Source organism: Rhamphochromis sp. 'chilingali' (assembly GCF_963969265.1).
Source record: "Rhamphochromis sp. 'chilingali' genome assembly, chromosome: 15".
Classification (NCBI taxonomy): domain Eukaryota; kingdom Metazoa; phylum Chordata; class Actinopteri; order Cichliformes; family Cichlidae; genus Rhamphochromis; species Rhamphochromis sp. 'chilingali'.
The window spans coordinates 2,984,008-3,009,745 of record NC_137942.1 but is presented as its reverse complement, the minus strand read 5'-3'; the positions used below and the strand labels follow the sequence as shown (position 1 = coordinate 3,009,745).

The 25,738-nt window shown below is 42.9% G+C and overlaps 1 protein-coding gene across 2 annotated transcripts in view; it reads left to right on the top strand.

Moving 5' to 3' along the window:
• The window catches only part of LOC308412042 (RNA binding protein fox-1 homolog 3-like), a 326,231-nt gene that overhangs the window by 212,592 nt on the left and 87,901 nt on the right, over nucleotides 1-25,738 (top strand). Inside the window, exon 1 of one of the 2 annotated variants that reach the window (XM_080906117.1) lies at nucleotides 24,572-25,047. The exons of the other annotated variant lie outside the window; for it this stretch is intronic. Coding sequence (XP_080762243.1) covers nucleotides 24,922-25,047 — 126 coding nt within the window. The 5' untranslated portion in view covers nucleotides 24,572-24,921. Of the gene's footprint in view, nucleotides 1-24,571; nucleotides 25,048-25,738 lie in introns of those variants that run through there. 2 annotated transcript variants of the gene reach the window in all.

Sequence of the window (25,738 nt, the reverse complement as noted above, 5' to 3'; positions counted from 1 at the left end):
CTGCATTGCAGCAGAAGGCGTGCACGCTGCTAACACGCCTGTGCTGTAGATATTGCCCTGAAGTGTCAGCTCTCACATACAGAAAAGATTGGAGGAGAGGCCCCTGTGAGAATGGCAGCAACATATCCGCTGGCAACCTGCCACGCATGACAAGAAACCCACTCCTGCCCCTCTCTCACAGCAACAAATGTAATTTGTGTGTTTCCCCCAATTTTAGACTCGAGTACTCGAAAATTCTTTTTGAGTTTTAGTAAAATTAAATAGAAAACCTGTTGGAAGGTTTATTTGATTTTTTAGCAGCTTTATCACTTTAGTTGTTTTTAAAGTTATAATGAAGGGAAATATCTGAAAAGATTTAAAACGGGTATTATCGTTAAAGGTAAATGACTCACTGTCGTGTGGATGTACTGACCAAGTGTACTGCGTAAGTAAATGATATTTTAAGTGTTATTAGTAGTTTTCATAGATACATTGTTTTTAATAGTTATCTTTAGATTCCATCCATTTGTCCAGGTCGTGGGGGGAGCAGCTCCTCCTCCTTCAGACCTTCTGCTGGGACACTGAGGTGCTCCACAGTCATGTGTGTTTTATTTGTTTTATGCTCTTAAATCTTTTGGGATGTAGGCCTAATTTTTTTTCTGTTTCTCCCCCAAAAACAAACAAAAAACAGACTTGCTGTGTGTCATCTTTCACCTGTGCATCAGTTCAGGGTCAGCAGGTGTATCTGTTGCTTTCCTCAAAGATATAAATGTCAGTTTGGAGGGTTTTCATAACCCAAAGGTTCTTCTACTGTACAGTAAAATACACACATATATATTTGATTAGCTACTATATTTGTAAGACGATCAAGCTTTGGAAGTGCATTCAGGGAAAATTGCTGAACTGCCGTTTCTTTGTCTGTATATAAAAAGACATTTCTTAAAATTAGCTCGTGTCTGCACCCGTCAATATGTCTGTGCCAAATATTTACATTTTTACTAGAACATGTCGATGTTCTAAACAGATCCCACCGCAGCCTGGACCGACCGCATTCACTGGAGCACGGTGGCATTTATAAAACACATGGCAGTAAAACCAAGTGAACAAACCTTATGTGTGGAAGAAGCAGCTGAATGCAAACCAGTAGCTGTAGATCGTACAAATATATGAATATGACGCATCATCTGGCTGCTTCTGGTCTCAGAATTGGCCTCTCGGGATGACGGTCTGACAGTTCATGTATGGTAAAAGCAATAAGCCTGTTTTACCATATATGGTAGAAATCTGTCTAATTTCTTGTTATTTTTGTATATTTGATGAACAAAGTGGTTTTTTTTTTCTTTTTTGGGGAGTTCGGTGTCAGAACTGCATAATTATAATACACACACGAACACCATGGTCAGCTTTGTGCAGTATTTTGTGTTGTTAATGTTTTGGGGGTTTTTTTGTATTAGTACAAGATCCAACTTTGTAAAAAACCACTATACTCCCATCTAATGCAAACTATTCAGAAGCATCCAAGTAGCTTTTGTGCTAATTGTGAATATTGCAGTTAATAAAACTGCAAATCCAAATTCTGCACAGTCGCATGGTTCAGTGAGAGAGTAGTGGATGCATTGTTGGGCAACAGTCTGCAACACTGGTGTTTTTAATGCATATGTTTTTCTATGTGGGTGCAAAGACTGTGCTCAAAGCTTGTTATATACTCTTCTCAATCAATCGCAGCCAGTGTAACCCCCTCTGTCACGTAAAAGGGGGTTAAGAAACAGTGTGGCACACAGGCTGTAAAATTAATGGTAGGAGAGTGACATTAGTGTTATAGGTTATTGACCGATTTCATGGAATTTATGACCCTAATCGAGTGGCAGTGTCAAAGGGAATGAAGCAAATAAGAGTGGCGCTGACAGCAGAGCTGCGCTGTGGCCACTGGACACCACAATTTGAGCCTTCCCAGTAAATTGTGGCCGGGACTTTATAGGTCTCAGCGGAGGCTGCTTTCACTCCGCCTGCCTGGGTCCCGAGGCCATGCCCCTGGCCTACCTCCATCCTCCAGGTCAGACACAGGCAGTCTCAGCAGATGATGAGAAATGCTACTTCATCTCACCTCGTGTCAGGCTTGGCCTCTCACGGTGTCAGCCGCTGTCTGCGCGTGCACGCGTGTGTGTTTATGTGCACCCACTCGCGTGTTTGCTGTCAGAGTGATTTTCGACTGTGTTTGTCTGCGGTGGGGGAGGTGTTCGTTCTCATGTAGTTTTCATGATCATTATATAACCTGCGGTATATTTGCAGCTACTGGTGTCTATTTCCATCCCTGTGAGAGCTGGTCAAAGCTCCTGTTTAAGCACCGACTAGAAACAGAAATATTCAGCGACGCGCAAACGGCCAGCCCCATAAAGATGATTGAACTCTCGCTGATAAATAATTCTTATTGAAAACACGGTATAATGTGACAGCGTTGTCATTTTATCAGGAAAAAAATGAATACAGGTGAGAGGATAACAGGACTGTGGCCAAAGATCCCAAACACCACTTTTTGTTTGGTTTGTTTTTTACTGCCCTGAGCTGCTTTGTGCACAGTCTGTGCCGTGATACCACAGAAGAAGAGGCGTCATACGTACGCTTTCATAAAGATAATGTATAGACGTTTCTTTGATGTCAGTCGAGGGTCTGCTGAAAAAGTAACCCAACTTTTTTGGGACTGCTTGTTGAGTGACTGCAAAGCTACCGTCACAGTTTACTTGTGACCCTCCAATGCAGTTAAATTGATAAGGAGCTCTTTATACTTTAGTATCTGCTGTTGCCGTCCTGCAGGGGGATTCTCCAGCGTATAAAAGGGAATTTTGGATGTTTTGGGGAAAGATCCAAAAAGACTAGTAGCCATGCAAAACAGAATTTCTAAATAGTTCTGATAACACTTGACATGCATGGCTCAGACATGTCATAACTGTGCAATAAGCTAACCGAATGCCGACTTCCAAATGCGCTCTTAAATCATTTGTGCAGCTGCACAGCGCGAGCGCTAAACAGAGGGAATGAATTAAAACTTAACTTAACGCTTCCATTCATCTAAAAATAGAAGCTGACATTATCTCGTTGTTAACAACTTGGCTCGGACCTCCCAGCGAGCGGCGACTCGGTGCTGCTTGCTTACCTGGGGTCCTTGGGGCTGCGTGAGGACGGTCAGCTGCGGCGGCGCCGTTCTGCCCCAGCGCTCTGCGGCTTTGTGCGCTGGCTTTTGTGCGGCTCTCTAACCTGCTTTAAAAGCCCTTTAGTGTGCTTCTGACATGCTGCGCTATCACATCGCGGCCTCGGCAGAATGTATGGAGCCATTCAGACACTGTGCAGAGTGAAATGAGTTTTATCCAGCGGTTGACGATTGAATGTAATGGCGCTCTCTCTGGGGAGCAGAGTTTTCCATCCACTGATGTTCGCACTGATACGACGCAGCTCTGCACTGCTGAGGAACAGCTTGGTCTCAGCTCTTTTAAATTATGCATTTTCATGACTAGAATATGGGAGGCGAGCGTACCACTCCTGGACGTTTGCATTAAACAAAACCGATGCAGTCTCTCGCGCGTTACGTAATCTCTACGCACGCGGCTGCGTTGCTGTCGTTGCATCTTTTTTTTTTTTTCCTTTTTGACTTTTTTGATTTAGATGCAAAAATCCGAACGAAAGCTGTTTTTCTCCGGTTGAAAAAAGAGAAAACATTAAACGGAAAACGACTCCGGATGGGAATAAATAGCACTGATGGTTTTTGAGCTGATGAATGACATGTAATAAAACTTCATATCTATACGAATGTCATCGTTTGGGACTTGAGGGCATCCGTGACAGCTTAATTCTAAGAAACAACCGACAACAAACAGAAAATAAATTTCTCCGCCGCGCTGATTGATGATGTGCCGACAGCCCCCCCCACTCCCCCGCTGTTTTTCATATAGTGATGAACATATAAACAAGGACAACCCTTTCCTCTCCTCATCATCAGCACCGCTCTGGTATTTGACAGAGAGTGAAGTGGTGTGATTTTTAATTAAAAAGAAAATTCAATAACCTTATCAAGACTTGCCATTTTAGTTTGAGGAGTATTGATCAGCCATTCAGTTATGCAGATCTGCCGCTTTCATCTTCTGGGCAATTCTGCACGGTGGCCTCTGGTTACTGAAAAGATCTCGTTTCAGAAAATCTATTTCATATATTATTTAGGTTATGTTTAGTTCAGCTTACAATACAATATTCAAATATGTTGTCGTGTGCGGCGTCTTAACATCACGGGCTGGAGGTTAAAGCGGCGCGACGTGGAGCTGTGAAGCACGTTAGCATACAAGTGTGAGCAGGTGAGCGCCATCGGCCGGGATTCAGGACGAGATGGACAAACTCCCGCCGGTCAGAGGAGGGAAACTGTGCCACTGATGATCTGTCGCAGCAGGAGGCTAATTGCCCGCACACCTCCGTGTATCTCCCTGTTTCTTTGCCTTTTTTTCCTCTTTTTTTTAATTTCAATATGTCTGCTAATGGAATTAAAAACATGTTGCCAGGGGTCTTTTGCAATTTGGAAAATAAGTCCATTAAGTTCATTAATTTAATAATGGGCAATAATAATGAATAAAAAGTATTGCTCAATTAGAGGGGAGCGTACGGTTGGCTGTTTCACATTCATTCGAAATCACCTCAGTGTGCAATAGCTTAATGAGATTATAATGGAATTGATATCGCATAGGTAGTGAATTAAACCGTTACCAGAGAACCCATTAGGAATGAAAGTCTAATCCTGAAACACTTGTCACAGCTAAAATAGGCTTCTACTTTTGTTATTAGCCGTCAATCGAAGTGGCGGGCTCTGAAGGTGAATCTCCTGTGACGCTGGCCACAGTGACGATGATGAAACCCAGCGATTGTCCTCGATGCGGGTTAATGGCGGCGAGTGTCAGGCGCTCCCTCGGCATTTGTTTGGTACTGTATCACTGCTGTATTGGTGGCGTTACACCACCGCTCGGGTTTCATGGCGAGCGTTTCCAGACCAGCAAAGCTGCTGAGGGCTTCAGTTAAAATTACACAGACAGCACATTCATAGTAATCTAAAAAGGTCAGGATAAATTACACTGCTTATTTCAGTGAAAAAGGCGGGTAATGCGATCCGCCGTGAGTAGTTTTTCATGCTGGCCCCAGTACATTCTCTCTGGGCTTATGGCACAGATTTGACTCTTTGACTTTTACACGCTTGACACTCGATGTCAATTTACCGTCTCGTTTTAAGACCGGGAGGGACCGGCCGAGATGAACTTTTCCCTTTCGTCGGGATATTACAATAATTTGAGGTGTTTTATATCCATAATGGCTTTTTTACAGGAACACTTAAAATAATGTGTCGTTGGAGGATGTTGTTAAAATCAGAAATAGATTGGTTCATAATTTAACTTTTCATTTAATGCGGGTGCAGCGATACACCTTATAAATCCACATTATCAGCAGTTTGTGCAGCTTCAGCTTCAGCAAGCATGTCAAAATGTCTTATTAGTGTCACTCTTAATGTACTATATATAATGTATAACGTCCTATATATAACGGATTCAATCAAAAATGAGATCCCTGCAGTTTGAGAGATGTGGAATCGTGATATTAATCAGGGAAAAAAGAAACAATTTGCAGTACTTTTTAAAGGCATGCCCTTGGCTGAAAAATGAGCACATTCCTTAGCCCGAGCCATCCTCCTCCTGGAAGATATAGTACAATAAAGATGATTCACATTGCTATATCTGTGTTTTTAAAGTGGAAAAACTTTAGATTTTCCACATAAGATGCTTTCATGAATTTACAATGAGCTGTAAAGTGAATGCAGCATTTTTTGTTGTAGAAAAACAAGCAGCGAAGTAAATGACACGCTGTCCAAAGCATACAGGTGTGTTCCGACTTCCTCGGAGTTCGGTTGCGTAAGCCGGTGAAATCTCCTGACACGCGGCACTGTGCTTTACAACCTGAGTTTATTTCCTCATCCTGAGTCACTGTGGCAAAAAAAAAAGCAGTCGAATGATGATTTTTGGAGGCGGCGAGGAGCAGGGATAGCAGCACTTTAAAAAAAATGAATTAATCCGCAGGATCGTCTGCGATATGAAAATAGGCCTGTTTGTGACTGAGAGGAAATGAAAGTTTTTAGAGGGAAAATGAGACAAAGAAAGGAGGAAAGTACCACACATACAAACTTGAGCAAAGTAAGAACTCTTCATAGCTGTACGTGTGCGCTCATGAGCGAACATGTGTGCGTTCTTAATTAATATTTAAGCCACCTTCAGCATACCCTGGAAAGGAAGTAAAGGGGATTGTGTTCTCATGGATCCTTTAATCCTCTGAATTAGCAGTTTAATAACAAGAAGCCATTTGTAGATTAGTAAGATCAAGCTTCCGAGACGTGCTTGTGTACAATCTACTTAAATGCTTTGATTTTTGATGTAGGAAAACTCCCCTCCAACACGCCGCATATACAGTGAGCGCGCGAGCGTGCGCTCGTAGCCGTCGGGCTTCTGCTCATATTATTTTATCGTTATTTCATTATGTTTTAGATTGCTGCTGAAAGGATTGAAGCAACGGGGGATTTGATCAATAGCAGCTTTTGATTGATCAATATCATAAATCAGGCAAAAATGCAAAGACTTTATTGATGTCATCCTCTATCATGTGACAGTTTTCATCAGGGTATAGGAACGCTGCTGTGTTCATCCAGTTTCGTGATTTCAAAGATTCAGTTTTTCCTCATAGTTTTCATTGTTGCTTAGCAACTGTGTTACCCAGCATGCACCCGGGCATCTTTATTCTTGCTCGGCATCATTTTGCCTTCGTTCTGGTTACATAGTTGCCATCTTTGCAGCAGAATTAGCATCAGCGTAATTCTGTAATTCTTCTCGATCCAGGTGCGTGGGTGTGCCAGGAAGAGACTTTTAATACTTCAGCATTTTACAAGTTTCTAAATTAAAAAAAACACTTGAATGAATTTTCCTTTTTTGTGTTTTTGCTCCTGTTCTCTGTTATTTGTACACTGCGGAAGCCTTATGTTGAATGTAGTGCTACACCTCTGCGAAGCACTCGATGTCTGATGGGTGCTATATAAGTAAATTGCCTTGTGTATCCTTTAATAAGGTAGCGACTTAAAAAGACCTGAAATCAGATGGTTTGCTAATGTTTAGTGTTTAATCGGCCAGTCGTGACGGCAGTGTCCCCAATTCAACTTCCACCACATCGCTCTCTCGCTCTTTCATAGTGTATGTATGAAAAAATATATAATATTAACTGATCGTAATAGTTACTTTAATAATTATACATTGCATTATGTATTTTATAATTGCCAAATAAGGGATAATGGGACCATCCTGACAATATTACAGGTGTTAAGGACGACTTAATGGTATCTTATTATTCTGTGACCCCGCCTTCAGACACTGCTGTTTGGTCTGAGCTGCTGGTGTCTCAGAGATAAACACGGCGTCCTTTTCCTGGTGCTGTGATGCTGCTGGGACCAGTTCCTAATCATTACGCGTGGACGCTTGGATGGGACCTTTTGCTGTTGCGTTTTAACATAAAGGGTAACTTTAAGCATAGCTTTTTTTATGTGCACATGACTGTCTTTTTCAAAAGCTAACCACTGTTACTGGTGCTTGAATCTAACCAATAAACTAGTGAAGGTTAACACCCACCTAATTACACAGGTGTTACTGTGTAAAGTTTCAGTGTTATAATAGTCATCCAGTGATGTTTACGACTGGATTACACAGTAATTATTAACTGTTTACAATGTTTTAAGTTGAATTTTACAGTAAGCATTCACATCCATAGATTAATTACAACACTTTTATTAAGGAATAAAATATTACTATTTTTTCATCATTTCCATGTTTAATAATTATTAAGTTGAGCATTTATTAGCAGTGGATATTTGAAAGTCTTGCAGGATGAGTTATGTTGAGCCAAAGTAAAGTTTTCAGTCTAAATGTAAAGTGAACGTATTTGGAGTTTGGTCTGATGATTGATTTGATTTAATTACTGCGTCATGCATAAATTGTATGTTCAGGCCAAACAAAGACTTTAACTGAACAAACACACACATCCACACATGTGCAATAACACTAAGTGCAATAATCTTTTCTGGCATCGTTGTATTTTTACTCAGTTGTATATAGCATTCGTATTCTATTTTTATCTTATTGTATTCTACTGTATATAGTATATTATTTTATTCTATTCTGTACAGCTGTGTACTGTATTTATTCTTATTGTATTCTAATTTTTGCCTCATAACTTTTGCACTGTCCACTTCCTGCTGTGACAAAACAAATTTCCCACGTGTGGGACTAATAAAGGTTATCTTATCTTATCTTATCTTATCTTAAACAGGCTTCCAAAGCACCGGAGCGGGAGTAGCAACATACTTACAAATAACAGTAAACAAACAGTCCATCCACAAAGGTAGATTCATTTGAGCTTTACAATGATACATTTCTAACTTGGCATTCAACGTCGAGGTCAGGGTTGGTTTGTGATTATCAAAGAGCGAGTGCTGTCCACCGCCGGCATGACTGACGTTAGCCTGCTGACCGCAGGGGCAATAAAACAGTCTGGAAAACCTGCAATCAATTTTATGACTTTTCAATATTTTTAAAAGTAAATGAACTTGTTGTTTAAAAGCTTCCCAGCGCTTTGCATACAGCCGAATAAGCGAGTACATTACATAACCACTAAATAAAGCTTTTTAGATTCCTGTGTATCAGATGGGTTTAATCATTATTTGTATTCCTTCCTGGTTAAACTATAAAAAGCCTGACTAACTTGAACCTAACGTTGCAGTGTTCAGATATACAGTATCTGGTTTGTACGTGTGAGCCTGCCTCGGCAAGTGTGTAAAAGTACACTGGTGTGTTTTGCATGAGCACACACACACACACCTAGATCCCATCTCCTCTATCGGTGCTCGGCGTCATCATTTGCCAGTGATGACAGCCGCCTCTGTTTAACCCGCCGCAGATCAGTGAGTCAGAGCTACCGTGTTTCTAATCATCCCCACCCAGAAAATCTCCGTCTTTGTTGGCGTTCGCTGATAGCGTCGGTGTTATCCCCGACTCTCCCACCCGGCCAATATCAGAGATTGATTGCTTTTGTCTTGTTATCGGGGTCGTTTAGGTGAGATTGACACATGCTTGCAGGATAAGAAGGCTCCGAGGGGCTCTCAGACTGGGGGGGGGGGTCCTCAGTACGATACGGTGGCACGCCGTTAAACATGCATGCTGACCTGCATGAAATGTTGATGATGAATAACCGGCTGCATCATGGGGACTGTAAATAGGTCAAAGTGGCTTCGGCGCGCCTCACTTTGTTTTTGAAGATATGCATTCAATCAGACGCTCACTGCATCTGCTCGTCTGTCTGAAGCTGCAAGCACATCCTCAGCCTTTCAGTCCACCAAGCCGAAGCAGAGCATGAGAAATAAAGACCTCAGTCGGGCAAATGTTTGTTGCGCACTGAATTTCCTCGGCCACTCTGCTGCTTGGCGGTTGCCGGGCGGGGTGGCTTCATGCTCTGCACACTAGCCACACATCCTAAATAATTCACACTCTACTTGAGAATTCTCCAACGGACTCACTGCCGCCATTAGACACTCTCTGGCTGCCAGTTTTTCTTCTTCTTTTTCTTTTTTTTTCGGGGTGCTTGTTTTTCACATTCTGACTTCAGCATTACAACCAGAGAAGAAGACGGCGTGGAGGGGTGTTGAGGAGGGGAAGAAATGAAAAACGAGTAATATCTCAGGTCGATGAGAGTTCATGGACAATCCAATATATAAAAGCGAGTTTACATGCATAACACTTCAACATTAAGATTTTTCACAGAGTTCAGCATATTTTCAACAACTCTCCCTCTACTAGTTTTTTTTTTTAATCTGAGACGCCTCTTTGACAATGTCTCCCTCATGCAAAATGCATGAGCGCTTGTGGATCGATACAGGCCCTTTAATCTCTCTACATAGACAGCTCCCGCACTCAGGCGTTGAACCCACACCCATGGCTGCCACCGCTGCAACCCAGATCAGAGGCCAGGAAGAGGGAGAGCAATCTGCTCAAGCCACGAGGGGTTTCAGCCTCTGAGGTGGGCAGGATGACTGTGGACTGTCTCCAGCATCTTCCAATCTCTTACTCTGTAACAAACTAATCTCCTGAACTGACATTTGCACTTGAGGCCCAGAATTACCATCAGCAGTGTGCACTCAAGGGACAAGTTCCACGTAGTTTTGTTTTTGTCAGCAATTCCCATTAAAAGAGCAAAAGACCACCACAAACCGATGCGACTAACAAGTATCCAAAGCTCATTCCTTTGTACCCCAGAACTCCTTCGTTGTCCTAAAACCATTAAAAATACATCAGTGAGCAACAGTGCTGCGTGTGGGTGGCGTGTTCCTTCATTAACACCAACACACACCATGTACGTTATTTATACAAACCCCTCTTGATGCCCCAAATATACCAAACGTAGATCAAACCGCCACAGAAAATAGTCCCTGCCTGAAAAAGCAATTCACATGTGCTTGAAAGATGTCTTTTAAAAATGTCTTAACACCCGAGGAAGGAGACTGTGTGTGGATAAGATGTGACACCGCCTTGACTCTACAGCTGAAATCTGCAGAGTCAACGGTGGCGTCTGGCCCTAAAGAGCCAATCAGCAGCCGAACCGGGAAGCATAATGTAGACACGAGAGCACAGCCAAGGTTTACAACAGTTTCAACTGCGTGGTGGCAGGTTTATCAACTCATTATGTTAATTAAGATGTAGTTATGTATATTTCATGAGGTGAATTAGCCTCACCTTTGTTCTGTGCTGTAGTGGAAGGAGTCAGAGATGATAAAAGCGCAGCCACGCTGGGCCGAAATGAAACTGTAATGTGAACTTTTGCACATGGAAACGCCATTTCCAGCCCTTTGTTTTTTTAGTTTGTGTGCTTTCTGTCACAAGCGTTTGCTCCTCATTCATTTAGATAAGGGCTCGGTCTTGTTAGCCCAAAATAAGTGCCTGCAGGCCAAGTTGGCTGCAGAGTGGCAAGACTTGCTTGTAGAAGGACTTTGCTTAATGTATTAGGAATATTGCTTTTTGGCCTTTTTAGTGGAATTAGTTAATTGCAGGAAAATAAAAATGCTTACAATCTTATTCTCCCAGCTTTAAATGACAAACTATCCTTTGAAGCTAATTGTATGATGATATTCAGATTAAATCACTCTGAGTGGTCAGTGAGACTAGAGAAGTGCTATGTAAACGCCGCTTCCTTCCATTTCATTAAGACTGTTGGATTGGTATTTCTGATGGATTCAAATCTAACCAACATGTTAAACATTTGGTGGCGGGTCCAGAGGAAACTCTCATTTCTAACAGTCGGCGCTAATCAACGAGGGGACAGTTTCTTCTTTAGCATTACCACGTTTTCCTTTATTTTGTTCAGCTTTGTTTTTTATGCCGTAATGTTATTTATGATTGTCCGTTTTGGGCGCCTGGCGTTTTTATTTTGCCGTTTAAGCATATGAATGAGCAAACAGATGGACGCAGAGGCGGAGAAAGTGCAATATTTCCTGGATGTACAACATAGTACATATCGGTGTAAAATGGGATTTATAAGCACCTCGAATCTATACTTATGGATTGTGCTTGAGTAAATTGTTGTTCACCACTGAAACGGCATCACTCGAGAATACGAGCGAGTGTTGAGAGATGTAAAATTAGGGTGTAAAACAGGTATTTCTGCAACCGCTTCCAGGTTAATTCATTCTTCCTGTGTGGTTGTTTTTTCTTTATTAGATTTTTAAATGCTACAGCTTATTTGCCTTTGAGTTGAGATTCTCCTCGCATGTTGGGCGGTCACAGACAGAGAAAGCCCCCCCCCTTTCCTCAAATCTTACGTACAAAAGAAGATTGCCTCAGCTTCCTTTTATCAACACTTTTGTTTACTTGGGATGTGCCAAATGCGGGATTTAGTGTCACATTTGTCTGAGTGTCTGGCACTTTCACTGAGCTCGTACTTCAGCTGCTCTTATTATCAGCCATTTTGAAGCTGTTACTCATTTTGCCAGTCATTTAGTTATTTCTGAGGCATTGTCGTTTTCATGTCGAGGTACAGTCTGACTGCTCGGAGCTTTGATCATATTTTGTACAAACAGATTTAGGAAACAAAGCAGAAGCGCTGAAGGTTTCTTTGGAGCCTTTGCTGTTTGTAAATATTAAATGAGGGAAGAAACATTATTGCATTTAACTAAAGCAGACCTTAAAGGGAAACGAGGCCAAAGAAAGAAGAAAAAAGCAAACCCCGTCATTGCCGTTTTGGAGCTTTTTGAAATCGCGCTCCTGTAAACTGTTGGCAAACTCTTTTGATTAAGTGAAAAGTGATCAGCCTGGGTGGCGTTTTAAGCTCTCGTAACTTGGACGAGGAAAAGAATTTGAAAGAGAAACTTAAATAATGAACATTAAAGACAAAAATCTTTGAAAAGAACGAGCCCCTGAGCTGAAACTGAGAGCTATCAGTATATCCGGGCCCACCTCCGGATAATGTGTGGCAGTTTAGAAATGATCCGGTATGGCTGATGCATCAGCTCAGCCTCCCCATTGTCTTCCACCCTCAAAGACTCCCTTCTTCCCTCCTCCACTCCCCATAATGCAATGCAGCTTTTGTTCACTCATTCTTTTAACCGTTTCTTTGGCTGCGAGTTGTCACGGCGGGACAAATTAAGGAAGCGGTAATAGGGTTATGTCAAGTAGACGGAGGTGCCGGCTCTGTGCGGATGCCTCCCTCCCTCTGTCTCCATGAAAGGTTACTGCACTCGCTGGGTTTTGTCTCCCCCGCTGTAATGAGAAAGGCAACAGACAAGCCTCTATCAGTCCTGCAACACCTACTGACAGATAGCATTTGGAGAGTGGAGAAAAAGAAGCATTAGGGAAAGAGCGAACAAGCGTCACAGGAAGTAATACAGCAACACGAGCGTGAACGATGGCAAAGGACACGCTTGACCGGGAAAAACAATCCCTCTCTCCGAGGGTGCTGCACTTCAACATTTACCTATATGATACCTTCATGTTTGTGTATGTATGTGTGTAATTTTCTTTCCTCCAGAGATGCGCCTTGCAGAGTTTGACACTTTAACATTTCCCATCGAACCATCAATATTATGGCCTCAACAGGGGCGGCATTAAAGCCAGACATCTTTTGAAATATTGAGCAGCGATCGCAGCATTTTGGTTCGGTATCATAGCGCATTCATGACTCCCACTCTGAGATATTACACTCACATTTCTTCCACCTCCTTTGGGCAAACCCTTTCTCTTCCAGCCGCCATCGTTCCAGGGCAGATGTCCGTGGAAAATCTGTATCAGCGTGCGAGTCCCCGTAGCTACGTTTTGATGGCGGTGGAATGGGAAGGGGGCGGGGGGGGGGGAATGCTGCCCGCGATGTGGTCAGAGGGCAGGGTTGGATCACGGGTAGCGACAGCAGATGCTCCGGGCGCCTCGTTCTACACAGAAGGGTTTTATAACCGCGCAGGTACCTACACGCCGAATACATCCACAGCCGGAGACGCTCCCACGGAGATACAAGCGCTGAGGGAAACACATTGGGACTGGGGCAGAGTAACACACCCACGCAAACTTTATATTTAGAGCGTCTATTTAAGTAGCACTTCTAAAAACACAGGCTCTTACCAAACGCTGGTAGGGGAAAAAAAAGACTACATAAAACATTCAACAGTCTGACATTTGGTTCAAATGGTGTTTGAGATGGCAATTCAAAGGAGGGCACTGATTTAACCCCTTTGTTTAAAGCGTCCACCTGGAAAAAAAATTTATAAATCCCCAAATTTAGCCAAATCTCTGAGCTCGATAGATAAGAGCGCGTCTCCTTATCTGGTCCAGTGGTAAAGCAGATATTCACGATTAACTTTAGCCCACTGGAAAGTATAATAGGCTAGTAAGAAATAAAAACACACTTATTAATTTCTATAAACATCTGAAGATGGAACAATTTCAGTTTGGAGAACCACTTGGTGCACGCGAAAGCCAGCCTGCACAACAATCAGCTCTAGAAACTGTAAAGTGGAGCTCTACCAAATTTGATGCAACACAATTGAACAAACAAATCCACTTTAGTGATTGTAGTAGTACTCGGTGGCCCCTTCAGTGATTGTGCTCTGCCTTGCAACACTAAAAAAAGAAAGCCTGTGGTTGCACTTTTGAAGCCGATAGGACCTGGAGCCAGAACAGGAGCCTTCAGGGAGAAACCACTGTGATGTCCATAGCCTCCAGGCACCTTTAGACTTGGACATTGACAGTATTGGGTGAAAAGAAATCATTAAGCTTACAGGAGACTAAAAGTCTAGAAATGGAGCTGTGGAGAAAGCCTCAATGGACCCTTAAATTAGCCACTAAATTTAAGACGTTCATACACAAATGCTTCCCAGAAGGGTTGAAACCTGCTTCCTTTGTTTGGTTCTTGATTAACTTGTTGATTAATTTTCATGTAACTGATCAATCTTTTAAAAACCGTCATATTCCTCGTTTGTCTCGAGCATCGGTCCAAAACACAAAAATATTAAAGCTCGAGAAGTCTTAATGAATCGATATGTCAGTTGTCACTTCAAACGCATTTATCCTCATTAGTTACATTAAAAATTTAAACATGTATGAGGAAAGGCAAGTGGCGTTATCCTTTCGAAATAAACAGCGGAGTGATTTATTGCTCAGATTGGGAAAAACACGAACGCCATCAGCTTGAGTTCGATGATCAAAGCCATCTCCGCCGCGATCGCGTTCGATGGTTTTTAAATGGTCTGAGGTTAGGGACAGGTGCGTCGATAAATGAGGTAGCTGCACCAATAATGTTTTAAAATCCAACACATTTCGGGCATTTTAGATGTTTCCAGTTACACACACGCACGTTCACACATTTCCTGACACCTTCTGGCCCGGCTGTGGTTTCTTACGCTCCATTCTAATATGATATGTGTGCGCAGGAGGCCGCTTTGGCCCAGTGCGTCTGACAGTATTGATGTACCATTTCTCACCTGCCGCTGCTAAATATGAGAGCATGGTAGTTGCAGTGTGAACCCCTGACCCCTCTGGGAGACACACCGGCATTCACAGTTGTGCGAAATAGGTCTCTGGTTCCCCGAATGCCTGTTTAGAGTAATGGTCAAAGGTATGCCTGCAGGAAGGGAACATTACTGGGCATGACCAATCTGCTCCCAAATGGAATACACTTTATGTCACTTCACCAATCTATGTAATTGACTTTGCGTTGGGGCTGAAGCCATTATGGTTAAGGGTGCTTCTTTTTCCTTTTTTCTTTTTAACAGAATGTCAGTGGAATCTGAAATGCACTCGGATGGCAGATTCTGAGAAAGATTGCTCTGGACGGATTTGAATTTTGGAACATTTTGGCCACGAATGTGTTCGACGGGGACCGTGCACTGTCTCATGTTTTCACACACAGTCCTCAGACTGCAAAGCGCTGCTGCCAGGGAGTATTCACTCGGTCTGTGGGACTGCGGTTAGGCCGCGGACAACAGGTGAATGCAATTAACAAGGCGGCGGAAGAGAGGAGCAGCAGTGCTCTGAACCCCGAGGACTGGATTTGAGAGCGTTCCTCTGACTAACTTAGCAGTGGCGTGATTACAGTATCGTGGTGCTGTGTAGCCTCGCATGTCTGCGTTACAAAAATGAAGTGAATTATCCAAAATGAAGTTTTATGGCAGAGCTCACTTCAACAAACACACACGATGGTGTGGATAGTTTAAGTAGCCCCAGTGAAATTATATATTGGTATATTCAATAACACTGCAATATGAAATTGTACCTGGCATGTTATAGAAATCTTGAAATAACAAAATATATAAAAACAAATGCACGTTTAAGAACATTAGTACTATTTTGCCGATCCTGTAAAACTGACGTGCGCTGAGCCCATAAGTATCAAAAGGTTCGTCTCGATAATTAAATACTTCACAAGCAGACATATTTCATATTTATAAATCCTGTGAATCAAGCATGTGTCTGTGTTTTGGGTAGTGCTCTTTTATGTGCACACATTTTTAACAGATGTATTCAAATGAAAACACCTTGCTCTGTTAAATCCCAGCTAATATAGGATTCAAAGAGCTCTCTGAATCTTATATTAGCTGGTCTAACAAAGGGAAGCGTACCTCTGTGTCATCTTGTGGTTTACCATATATATCGTTTAACACCAGCTGTTCTGGGGTTTATAAATAAGGACAAAGGGACACGTCATTAGAAAGGTTATTAAAATGATCACAGCTAATAACCCTTCAATGGTCACGTGCTCTGTGAGCCACCAGGTCCTCATCTAGCTCCAAGTGTTTGCCTACAGTTTAATTAATCGTTACAGGCTCGTCCTCGTCGACAGCTAAGCTAACCTGAAGTTAATAAAACATTGTGATGCTTTCATGTTTCTGTTATATACCGGTAAGTCCTCCAGTTAAATTTGGCATCGATTTCAAAGTTCTGTTAATCACATGTAACATATCTGCTTGGCTCAGTTTATGAAGTGGAGCTGCTGGGATCATATTCTGGCTGCAGTGGCGGCCACACTATTTTTTGTTTGTGATCATCACGTATATACAGCATGTAGGGACTTAGGGCTGTGCGATATGATCAAAATCTCATATCATAAGACATTTATCGTCCCGACAACGATATGTATCAGAAAAATGTTACATTTTCTGTAAATTCTGTGAATCTCGGGCAGCTCTGTGAAGTGTTTTCAGCTGGGCGTCGTGTACCTGGACTCGAGTGTTACATAAGTTAGAATTTTCTTTGTGAGTATTTATTACAGGGCGTGTTCTAAGGTTTATTTTTTAGCACCCGACGGCTCTTTTTAGCTTCTCGTCCGTAAACACTCTGCATACTATTTCACGTAATTATGTTTATTTTGAAAAATCTCAACAGGATCTTCAGCTTTATTTTGAAAGGTTTATGTGGAAAATAAACAAGCGGACGGCGGAGCCACGCGATGGTTTTACCGTCGTTGTTGCTAACGACAACACTTAAAAACAGTCGGTTGTCCGCCCGTAGTGTGGTTATATTACATTTAAGAGAGAGAGAGAACTTTGAAAACGCTGAAAAAATATTTCCGTAAACAAACGATAGCGTGATATCGTCACCCGATATATATCGTTATATCCAACAGCCCTATAGAGACCTATGCATATGTATGCATGTTTGTTTATTATTAATGTGTGGAGTTTGTCCCAGATGTGAAGCACAGTAACCGTGTGTCTGAAAAAGTGCTATTTGAATAAAATTATAATGACTCTTTCCCCTGGAAATCTAGAAACTGAAGCCCTAATAGTTTCTAACAGTGTGATATATTTGATATATACACGTCATGTAGGCAGGTGGAAAGCTTCTCAGCTTTTCTCCAGAGCATTTTTATTCCTGGTGAAGGATGTTTTGGGACGTAACTGAGGGTTCAAGGATGGAGGATGATAGATTTTGTTCAGATTGTAAAGCCCAAGAAACAGTCTTGTAATTTTAAACAGTGTACATATACAAACATTCCCCTCTGTTTCTGTTGCGTTCGTTTCCTTTCTCATTTAACTCGTTTCTAGCCGCTTAAAGACAAAGTGTCTGAATTCGTATATCTGCTGGTTGAGACATTAGTTTCTCCATGTACTTCCATGTAGTCACAAGCTTACATGCTCCGTGTTATATCATCCCCAAGAGCAACTCTTGCCGCCTCTGAATTTTTCATCATTGATCTGATGTGATTTCCATGCTTGGCCATCCCTCTGCCCTGTCAGCTCTCTCTCTATCGCAGCCTCGCTCGGCCTAGAGGGCTAACAGGGCGTGAGCCATCGCCCCCGTTTATTGTCTCCCACCATGGCTCGACCAAACCTTTCCCCATCTTCCACCCATACCACCTAGCAGTATCACGCACACGCGCTCCTTGATGTCTTTTAGCTGCAAGCGCACCAGACTTTTAGGTGAGAGGGTGGTAAAACGGTCAATGTATTGATGCTGACTGTCCGCTGCCATAAAGCTCAATCAACCCTCTCCTTCCCTGCCTTGTCAAAGCAGCCGGAGCAGCAGCGGCTCGGTGTGTATGTGTGTTATTGGTGTAGACAGCGTGGCGTGGACGGTTGATATATGACAGTGGAGGAGGCAGAGTCGGTACCCCTCGGCTTTTGCTCTGCCTTCCCCAGTAGAAGCTTTCAAAATGCTCTAATATCTGGCCAGAGCTCAGTGAGCAATGGCCAGAGCCAACCTGCTGATCTTAGCACTGGGTGCATTAGTTTGCCATAAAGAAGCAGTGATTGTAAGACGCGGCAGGCGAAAACATATGAGGATGAATGACACCATATAAAAGCCAAGCTCTGTTTCAAAATCCATTAGAGAGGCAAGTGCCTCAGCTCCAAATGCAGCAAAAGCCAGGGCCCCACATCCTACCCCAGCATCCGATTGAAGCGCAGGTCGTAGCTCGTTCCTCCAGTCCCTCCCTTAACTGTCCGTTTAATCAAATTTTTAATCAATGTGTTAGTACCTGACAGCTCTGAGGGAAGAAATGGCATACTTCACTCGGTGCAGAATATCGGCATCCAAAGATAGGTGGGAGACGAATGCAGCTCATTTGGTGCTAAGAGTGAGCTTTTTTGGGTCTGTGTGTACAGGCTTCACTTTCTTCTCGATTTAATGTGTGCAGACATGTGTAATTGTGTGCGTGTTTTTCTTTGCTTCCGTGAAAGTTCCAGCCTCCCCGTGGCACTGCCTCCTAATTACTCAGATCTGCGCTCAAAGTGAAGAAATAATGAACGAGAGCTTTAATTATGCCTCCAGACAAAGGATCCCTGATGCCTCCGCAACACCGCTGGCACACTGAGATGGGTGAGGGCAGGTTAAACAGAAACCCTTTCCTCTCGGTGCAGAAGGCTGGTCAGCCTTGAATGCAGACCGAGGCTGCAACTTGACGTGATGCTGTAAAGTGCAGATATGGGAGCGGAGGAATAAAAAAAAAAAAAAAAAAAAAAAAGACGAGCTACATACGTTTGTTATCTCTAACAGATATGACACAACCTTTAATTAGTGGGGATCCCTGAAGCTCTGGGCCTGAGATATAATCAGCGGACCTTTAGCAAGAGCACAACCCTCCCCTCTCTGGGTACCCTCGAGGCAGGCTGATCGAGGCGTCCTCATGCCCCCTCTTCTACAGCGGGGTTGGCTGGCACTCTGGAGATGCCAGATAATGAGGAAGCCTGTCAGAGGGGCACTTCAGCGGTGCCCCTCCAAAGGCCTCACTGCTTCTTAACAAAATCCACCAGCACCAAAAACTGCTGCTTTGTTTTCCTCAGAGTGCGCCTTCCAGAGGTCTTGGCTGCGTGTCCGGCAGGGTGGAGCGCCCCCCCGGAGAATGTGACACATCCCTGTATTTATTTTCATACGCATTTAGAATGACTGGATCGCTGAATAATATTACATAATGCTCACGCTGACATGTTTGTGTTTTGTTCAGACTCTGGTGGTCGTCCTGATGGGGGAGCTGTGTCCATAGTGAAGTGCAGGGTGCAGTAGCAAAGTACATCTATTCAGCTGCTCTGCAGTCTAGAGATACTTGGCAAATGGTGCATTTGAGAGCAGACACACACCCACAGCTTTATATGCATAACCAACATTTCAGCTAAAAATATATAAAATATTCAGTTACTAAGAAATGAGAAAAAAAGATGAATTGTTCGGAACGGTGCCTTTTTAATTGAACTGATTTCTTTTTTTTTGGTTGTGATGTTTCAGTGAATATTACCTGCAAAATATAAAATTGTTTTCTTTGCATATTAGGATTGCATTAGGAAAATATTTTATATGTGGCGATGCACGGCTATATATATATATATATATATATATATATATATATATATATATATAAAGGCTGTAAAACATTTGGCCCAAAAATCTGCAAAGTGTGACAATTTCAGACAAGTCATTAATTAACATTCACCGGTATTCCTGTGATAGCGGTGCCAGCGTTGCTACACTGCAGGCTCTTTAAAGCCAAGTTGTTTGGATCATAAAGAAGTAAAATGCTGTTGTTGTTTAGCTCTGTGCACATGCAGCGACAGTCGACCGAGTTAATGTAGGAAAACAGAAATTTGAAAAATCGACACGTCGAAATTCCACATATTTTTCCTAAAACATCTCAGCCTGTTCATCGTGTTTTTTTGTTCTTTTTTTAAATGAATGCATCATTAAATTTGAATGTTTTCAGTACTACTTGTACTTTTACACAGTAAAAAGTATTAGGTAAAACTCCTTACCTAATACTATCGGCCTGCTTTCTATCATTACACATTCTATCTGTCGGTGTATCTATCACGCTCGAGTGATGATAGCTTTAGTAATTAAGATCCCGGATTCATTCATGAATGAACGATTGAACGAGTTTACTTTTTCTTCATGATCTAATCATGATTAAGTGATGGTTTCAGCCAAACCCTGAATTGGAAGAGTCATTACACACCAACGATTTATACGTTACAGTGACTCGACAAATATACAATTACTTCCTGCTTTATAAAATATGTTTGAATATAAATTAAAAATGCAAAGTCCAGTGTAAAGTTGCAGATATCTTTGAATACCTTAATGCAGTATTTTATACTTATTGATACTGGTCAGCGAAGTATGTGTCTTCCCCCACTGTCAGAGTGATGGAGTTAAGGGAAATAAACAGTCATCTCTTATGATGATTAGTGTGAGTGTGCTCTATTGATCAGCGGTCATACGATAAACAGCGGCGAACTGGAGTGCGCCGCCAATCGTTTGGGCCCCATTAGTCGCCGCTTGTATTGCCTTTGATTATTGCTGAGTGTGCTCCCAGTGCACGTGATGGCTTTTTACTGCAAGAACTGCTGCTTTCAACCTTTCTTGGAGGAGCACATTAACGTAGCGCCGGCACAAAAGACAAACACGGGCTCATATACAAAGACAGAGGAGATGCTTTTGAAGGAGATTGAACACACATTTTAAAGCTCGCATTGCCCGAAACGAGCCCAGAGCGGAGACTCGACAGAAATGTGCACACACCTGCAAAATCCCGCGCGCCTGCTGACTTAATGACAATCAAACACAAGTCCGGACTCAGAGGGTAAATCGTGGTCTTTAACAGGACGGTAACAGAGGCGGGCAAAGACGTGACAGAGGCGACGGTGACAGTGATGATGATGGTGATTGTGGTAATAATCATTACGCTGATTATTACAGGCCTGCCACAGCAATGTGGTGATTGCACTTGAAGGAAGAAATGGAGGAAGACAAAGGGTGATCAACTATGAGCCGTTCGCTGCAGTTGTTGATCTTTCTTTAATTGGCAGAGCAGCAGTGTGTGGAGTTAACTGAGGATATCTCTGCTGTTTGAGGGCTTTGATTTCACATGACATAAAGAAAAGGCACCGTTGAGAACATTCCAGAAACTCCCTTTGAAGGGAGTGATCTGGCAGTGCTCATTTGAATTATTAACTGGGTGAGACAGACAGATACAGAAAAAAGAAAGACAAAAAAAAAAGGAGCCAAAAAGCAAGAGATGGAAAACGCATAGAGGAGGGACGGAGAGATGGATCCCCATCTGTAGCAGGCGATGCCAAACTGTTAATCCTAAAGCACGCCCAGATATCAGCGAGGACTGGTCTTTGCATCAAACAGTCAGGCCAATTATACAGACAAAGCGTGTATATTGGTAATGAAGATGACTACCAATAAAGGTGAGTGCTTATTTCATTTAATGATTTTTCTATTATTTCGTTTTTCTCTTTGAAGTTAGCGAAATACACGACCGAATATGTAATTACAGGTCAACTATCCCCCTGTGGCTGCTTGGAATTATTTAATCTGCAGAGGGAGTGTCCCAGAGAGAGTTAATTCTCCTCTGCCGCCGTGTTGTGTCTCCCACAGCAGGACCCAATTATTACTGTCATTACGGCCACAACGCCAAACCTAGAAGGTGACACATCAGGTAATGTACGTGCAGAAAAATGGGAATAGCAGAACTTTGTAGATCTACATATGCATTGTGTAGATCAGAGCATTAAGCAAGCAGAGCTGCTTCTTAGCATGAAATGGGCATGAACAAAAATACATGCTGATTATAACGATACAACTCAATAACTGGGTGAAACTTTAGTAGAAAGAGGCACACATGTTATAGCTAGGTCTGCTCCAGACTCACTAATTTGTCTGTTGAGAAAAAAATCTAAAATTTGTTCCTTTATTTATTTATTGGACAAAATAAAGGAACATTTACTCAGATAATGGTAAGCAGTCTTATTGTTTTAAAAATAATAATATAAAAATAGCCGTCTATTGTTGCGTAGGGTTTGTGAAATTGCTGTGGAGGGTTCTGGGTTGATAATGCGTTGTTGTATGTTGGTATTATATTCACAGTTCTTTTGGTCATGTTGGGTTTTCTCTACCTTCGTGTTGGTCGAGTGAAGCAGTGACACCACGGGTGCAGCGGGTAGCTGTTTCAATGACCACCCCCCATGTTGACCCTGAAAAAAATCTAGACAATTCTTATACATATATCTACTGATTGAATCGCCTTCTATGATTTCCATTTTCAAGTCTTCGTCCGTACAATGACGTGTTTTAGCGTTCGCTCGGACAGTTTGCATTAACTTTTTAAAAGTTCTTTGAAAGTTCAAAACGCTGCTGTTACTTTGCTCTAGCCTGTCTCGTTAACTGGTAACCTTTACTGTTCGGACCGACTCTGCCGCGATGAAGACGAGGCAGGAAGAGAAAGTGCCACAATGCTACATGAACTGGACCTTTATTTCCTTTCTTATAGGGCACCCAACACGCTACACAACAATCAGATAACTGTTACACTGAAACTCAGGCATCTCTAAACACTTTGCAGCTGATTACAATCACTTAATCACCTCTATTAGCATGCACTTCACAATGCTGCAGCAAAGTGCTGGTAATGTTACATCTTACACCCTCAGTCACTCACTTTCTGCTACACCGGACCTGCGCTACACACAAATGATCCACAAGGCCACCTTCTTTGAAAGCAAAGCTTTGGCCGGTACTTCTAAATGAAGAGAATCACTGCACCTCAGATTCAGCTTCTCATTAGTCAACCACGAGCACAGAACGTTCTGTCTTGTGGATAAACGAATGCTCGACTCATAGAATTAGAGTCGGATCAATTGATGCTTCGAATCATTGATTTTCAGCATTGACAGCCTTAAGCCTGATCCGTGCTCGTCACCTTTTTCCAATACAGTTCCGGGCCTTCACATGAAGGCAGCATCCCTCATGTTATCCATGTCTAAGGAACTCCTATTGTCTTCTGTTGAAAATCCAAAGCTATGAGCATAACAGTCGATTTCAACAAGAACCCAAAAGACAAAAATCAAGTAAAGAGTTTAATAGTTTAATGTCAGTCTGGATCATACTACATCCATGCCTTAAATTTCTCCAGAGGTTCATGAATATTTGGAATAAGGTTAAGCTGAATTAGCAAAGTTAAGTTATTCGTGATTGATCCTTGTAGGGAAATTGCATTAAACCCATTCTCGGTATTGGGATTAAGAACCAGCATCAGTTCTAGGCATGTGCACTGGTCAAAGCCCCTTTGGAGAATCTAACCTTGCATGTTATTAATGGCAGGAATAACTTACATTCACAGAGAGAACATTATTAGACAAATTTCTAAATATATCAAATGTTTTGGATGACGTTCTCGAGAGTAAACACATCTGGCCAAACCCAGTCGATGACCCGAGTTCTGCCTTTCTCTGCTGAAACATCAAGGGTCTGAATCCAGGGCTGCGTTGGATAACATTCAAGCTGGATTTCTTGCTTTTCCCCCCTCTGACTTCGATCTCTATACCCAACTGGTGCCCGTGATGTAATGAATACATCTTGTGCATTCTCTTTGTCTGCTTCTTTTAAAGCAGTATCAAAGAGAATTAATCAGAAAAATACATTAAAAGGAAGCTCGAAGTTGTTTTTCTTGTACAGTTTAGCGTGCTCTACAGTACATGCTTGGCTGAATGCATGTTTACAGCTGAGTAGATGAAGAGGGATGTCACGACTGGGCCTAATCACAGCCTGTTTTTGTGTAAATGCACTTTCCCCTGGCTTTACGGATAGATCTGCTATACGTGCCGTGCGGTTTATGTCCTTGAGCGCGCGCGCACGCACAGGCGGAGGAGAGGGAGGTGCTGCCCGACCACCGAGGGGGGTGTGTGTTTATGTGTGCTTTTGCGGGATGGGGGGGCCGCAATTAAAAGGCAGCATGCAGTGTCCCACGAGGTGCTAATGCCCAGGATCAGCTGTTCTAATGTCATTCACATCCCCTCTGCTATTCAGCCAGCCCGTTTGATGTATGAATCCACCAGGGACTTCATCAGTACCCCCCCCTTTCATTCTACCAGCACCTCTTTCATACCCCCACCCTAACCTACCCAACCCCCTGTCGGCTCTTCAACCCCTCCTCCTCCTCCCGAGCTTGCACAGAACCTCCCCTTCTGTGTCTGAATGCTTATGTTGGCTTTTATCGCACACAAAGTAAACAGAGTCGCGCCAGGGATAGTGAGCGAGAGAAAAGGGGAGAGAGAGAGATCGGCAGAGACCGAGAGAGAGAGAGAGAGAGAGAGAGAGCGAGCGTGAGAGAGAGAGTGCAATAGTGATAAACGTGGAACATGCACATTGTCTGCGCACCGCTCGCCTCCCTGCTACATCTTCAATAGCGACACAAAAGCCAGCAAAAGGGAAATTTAAAAGGCAAGAGGAGGCAGAGGAAGGGAACTGATCCGAGGAGGGAGAGAGAGAGAGAGAGTGAGTAAGTGAGTGGGAGCGAGCGAGCCAGAGAAAGAGAGAGAGAGAAGAAGGAGAGAGTAGAGCAAAAGGATCTCCCTGCTAAATGCGCAAAGCGTCCCGTCACCCCACGCTGAGCTCCATGGCCAACTCCGGCTGCCTCCTGCTCTCCGGCTCCGGGATGCTACCTCACTCGCTCCAGTGTCCCCCTGCCTTCCTCTACCTGCCCGAGGTAAGACTGAACGATGCTCGCTTTGTCGACCCTCGCTCTTTCTCCTCTCCCTCGCTCTGCATCCCTTTTCGTCTCTCCGTGCGCTCCTCGGCAGCACGTGACGGCATCGCGCTCGCTTTGTGCTGTTACTCAGAGTACTTTCACCCGCCTAACCCTTGACCCTCAGCCTGCCTTTGAGGAGTAGAAAGAGGGGGGCAGGAGGCGGAGGTGGAGCGGGGATCACCTCCTTTAATTCTACCCTCTGAACCGTCTTCCTCTTCTCTCTCCAGTGCCTCCCTTTTTTTGAGTGAAATTAAAGCAGTGAATTAGCGATCGCTGTGACGTGGGAGCACGCAGCGTTTGTGTACAACAGTCGCTTCATGACTCATTGTGCTTGGAAATGTTTTCTCGGTCAGTCTGTTGTGCTCTGTCACTTCTGTGCTGCAAAGATGAGGCAATTTTACAGTTAGTTGTGTTTTTAAATGGGAAAATTCCTTTTAAAAAATTGCTTCTTTATCTCAGATTTTTTTATGCAAGTAGATGCCAACTTTTTCTGTAGCTGACTGCAAAAAACACTCCTCGTTTATCTACATGTGGTAGTTGTGCATGTGTTACCCAGTCTGATCCCTGCCTGTGTTTGCTAAAATCACATGAATCTTCAAGACACGAATTTAAATTTTAACCCTGAATTTAGGAAGTTAAAGCTTCGAGG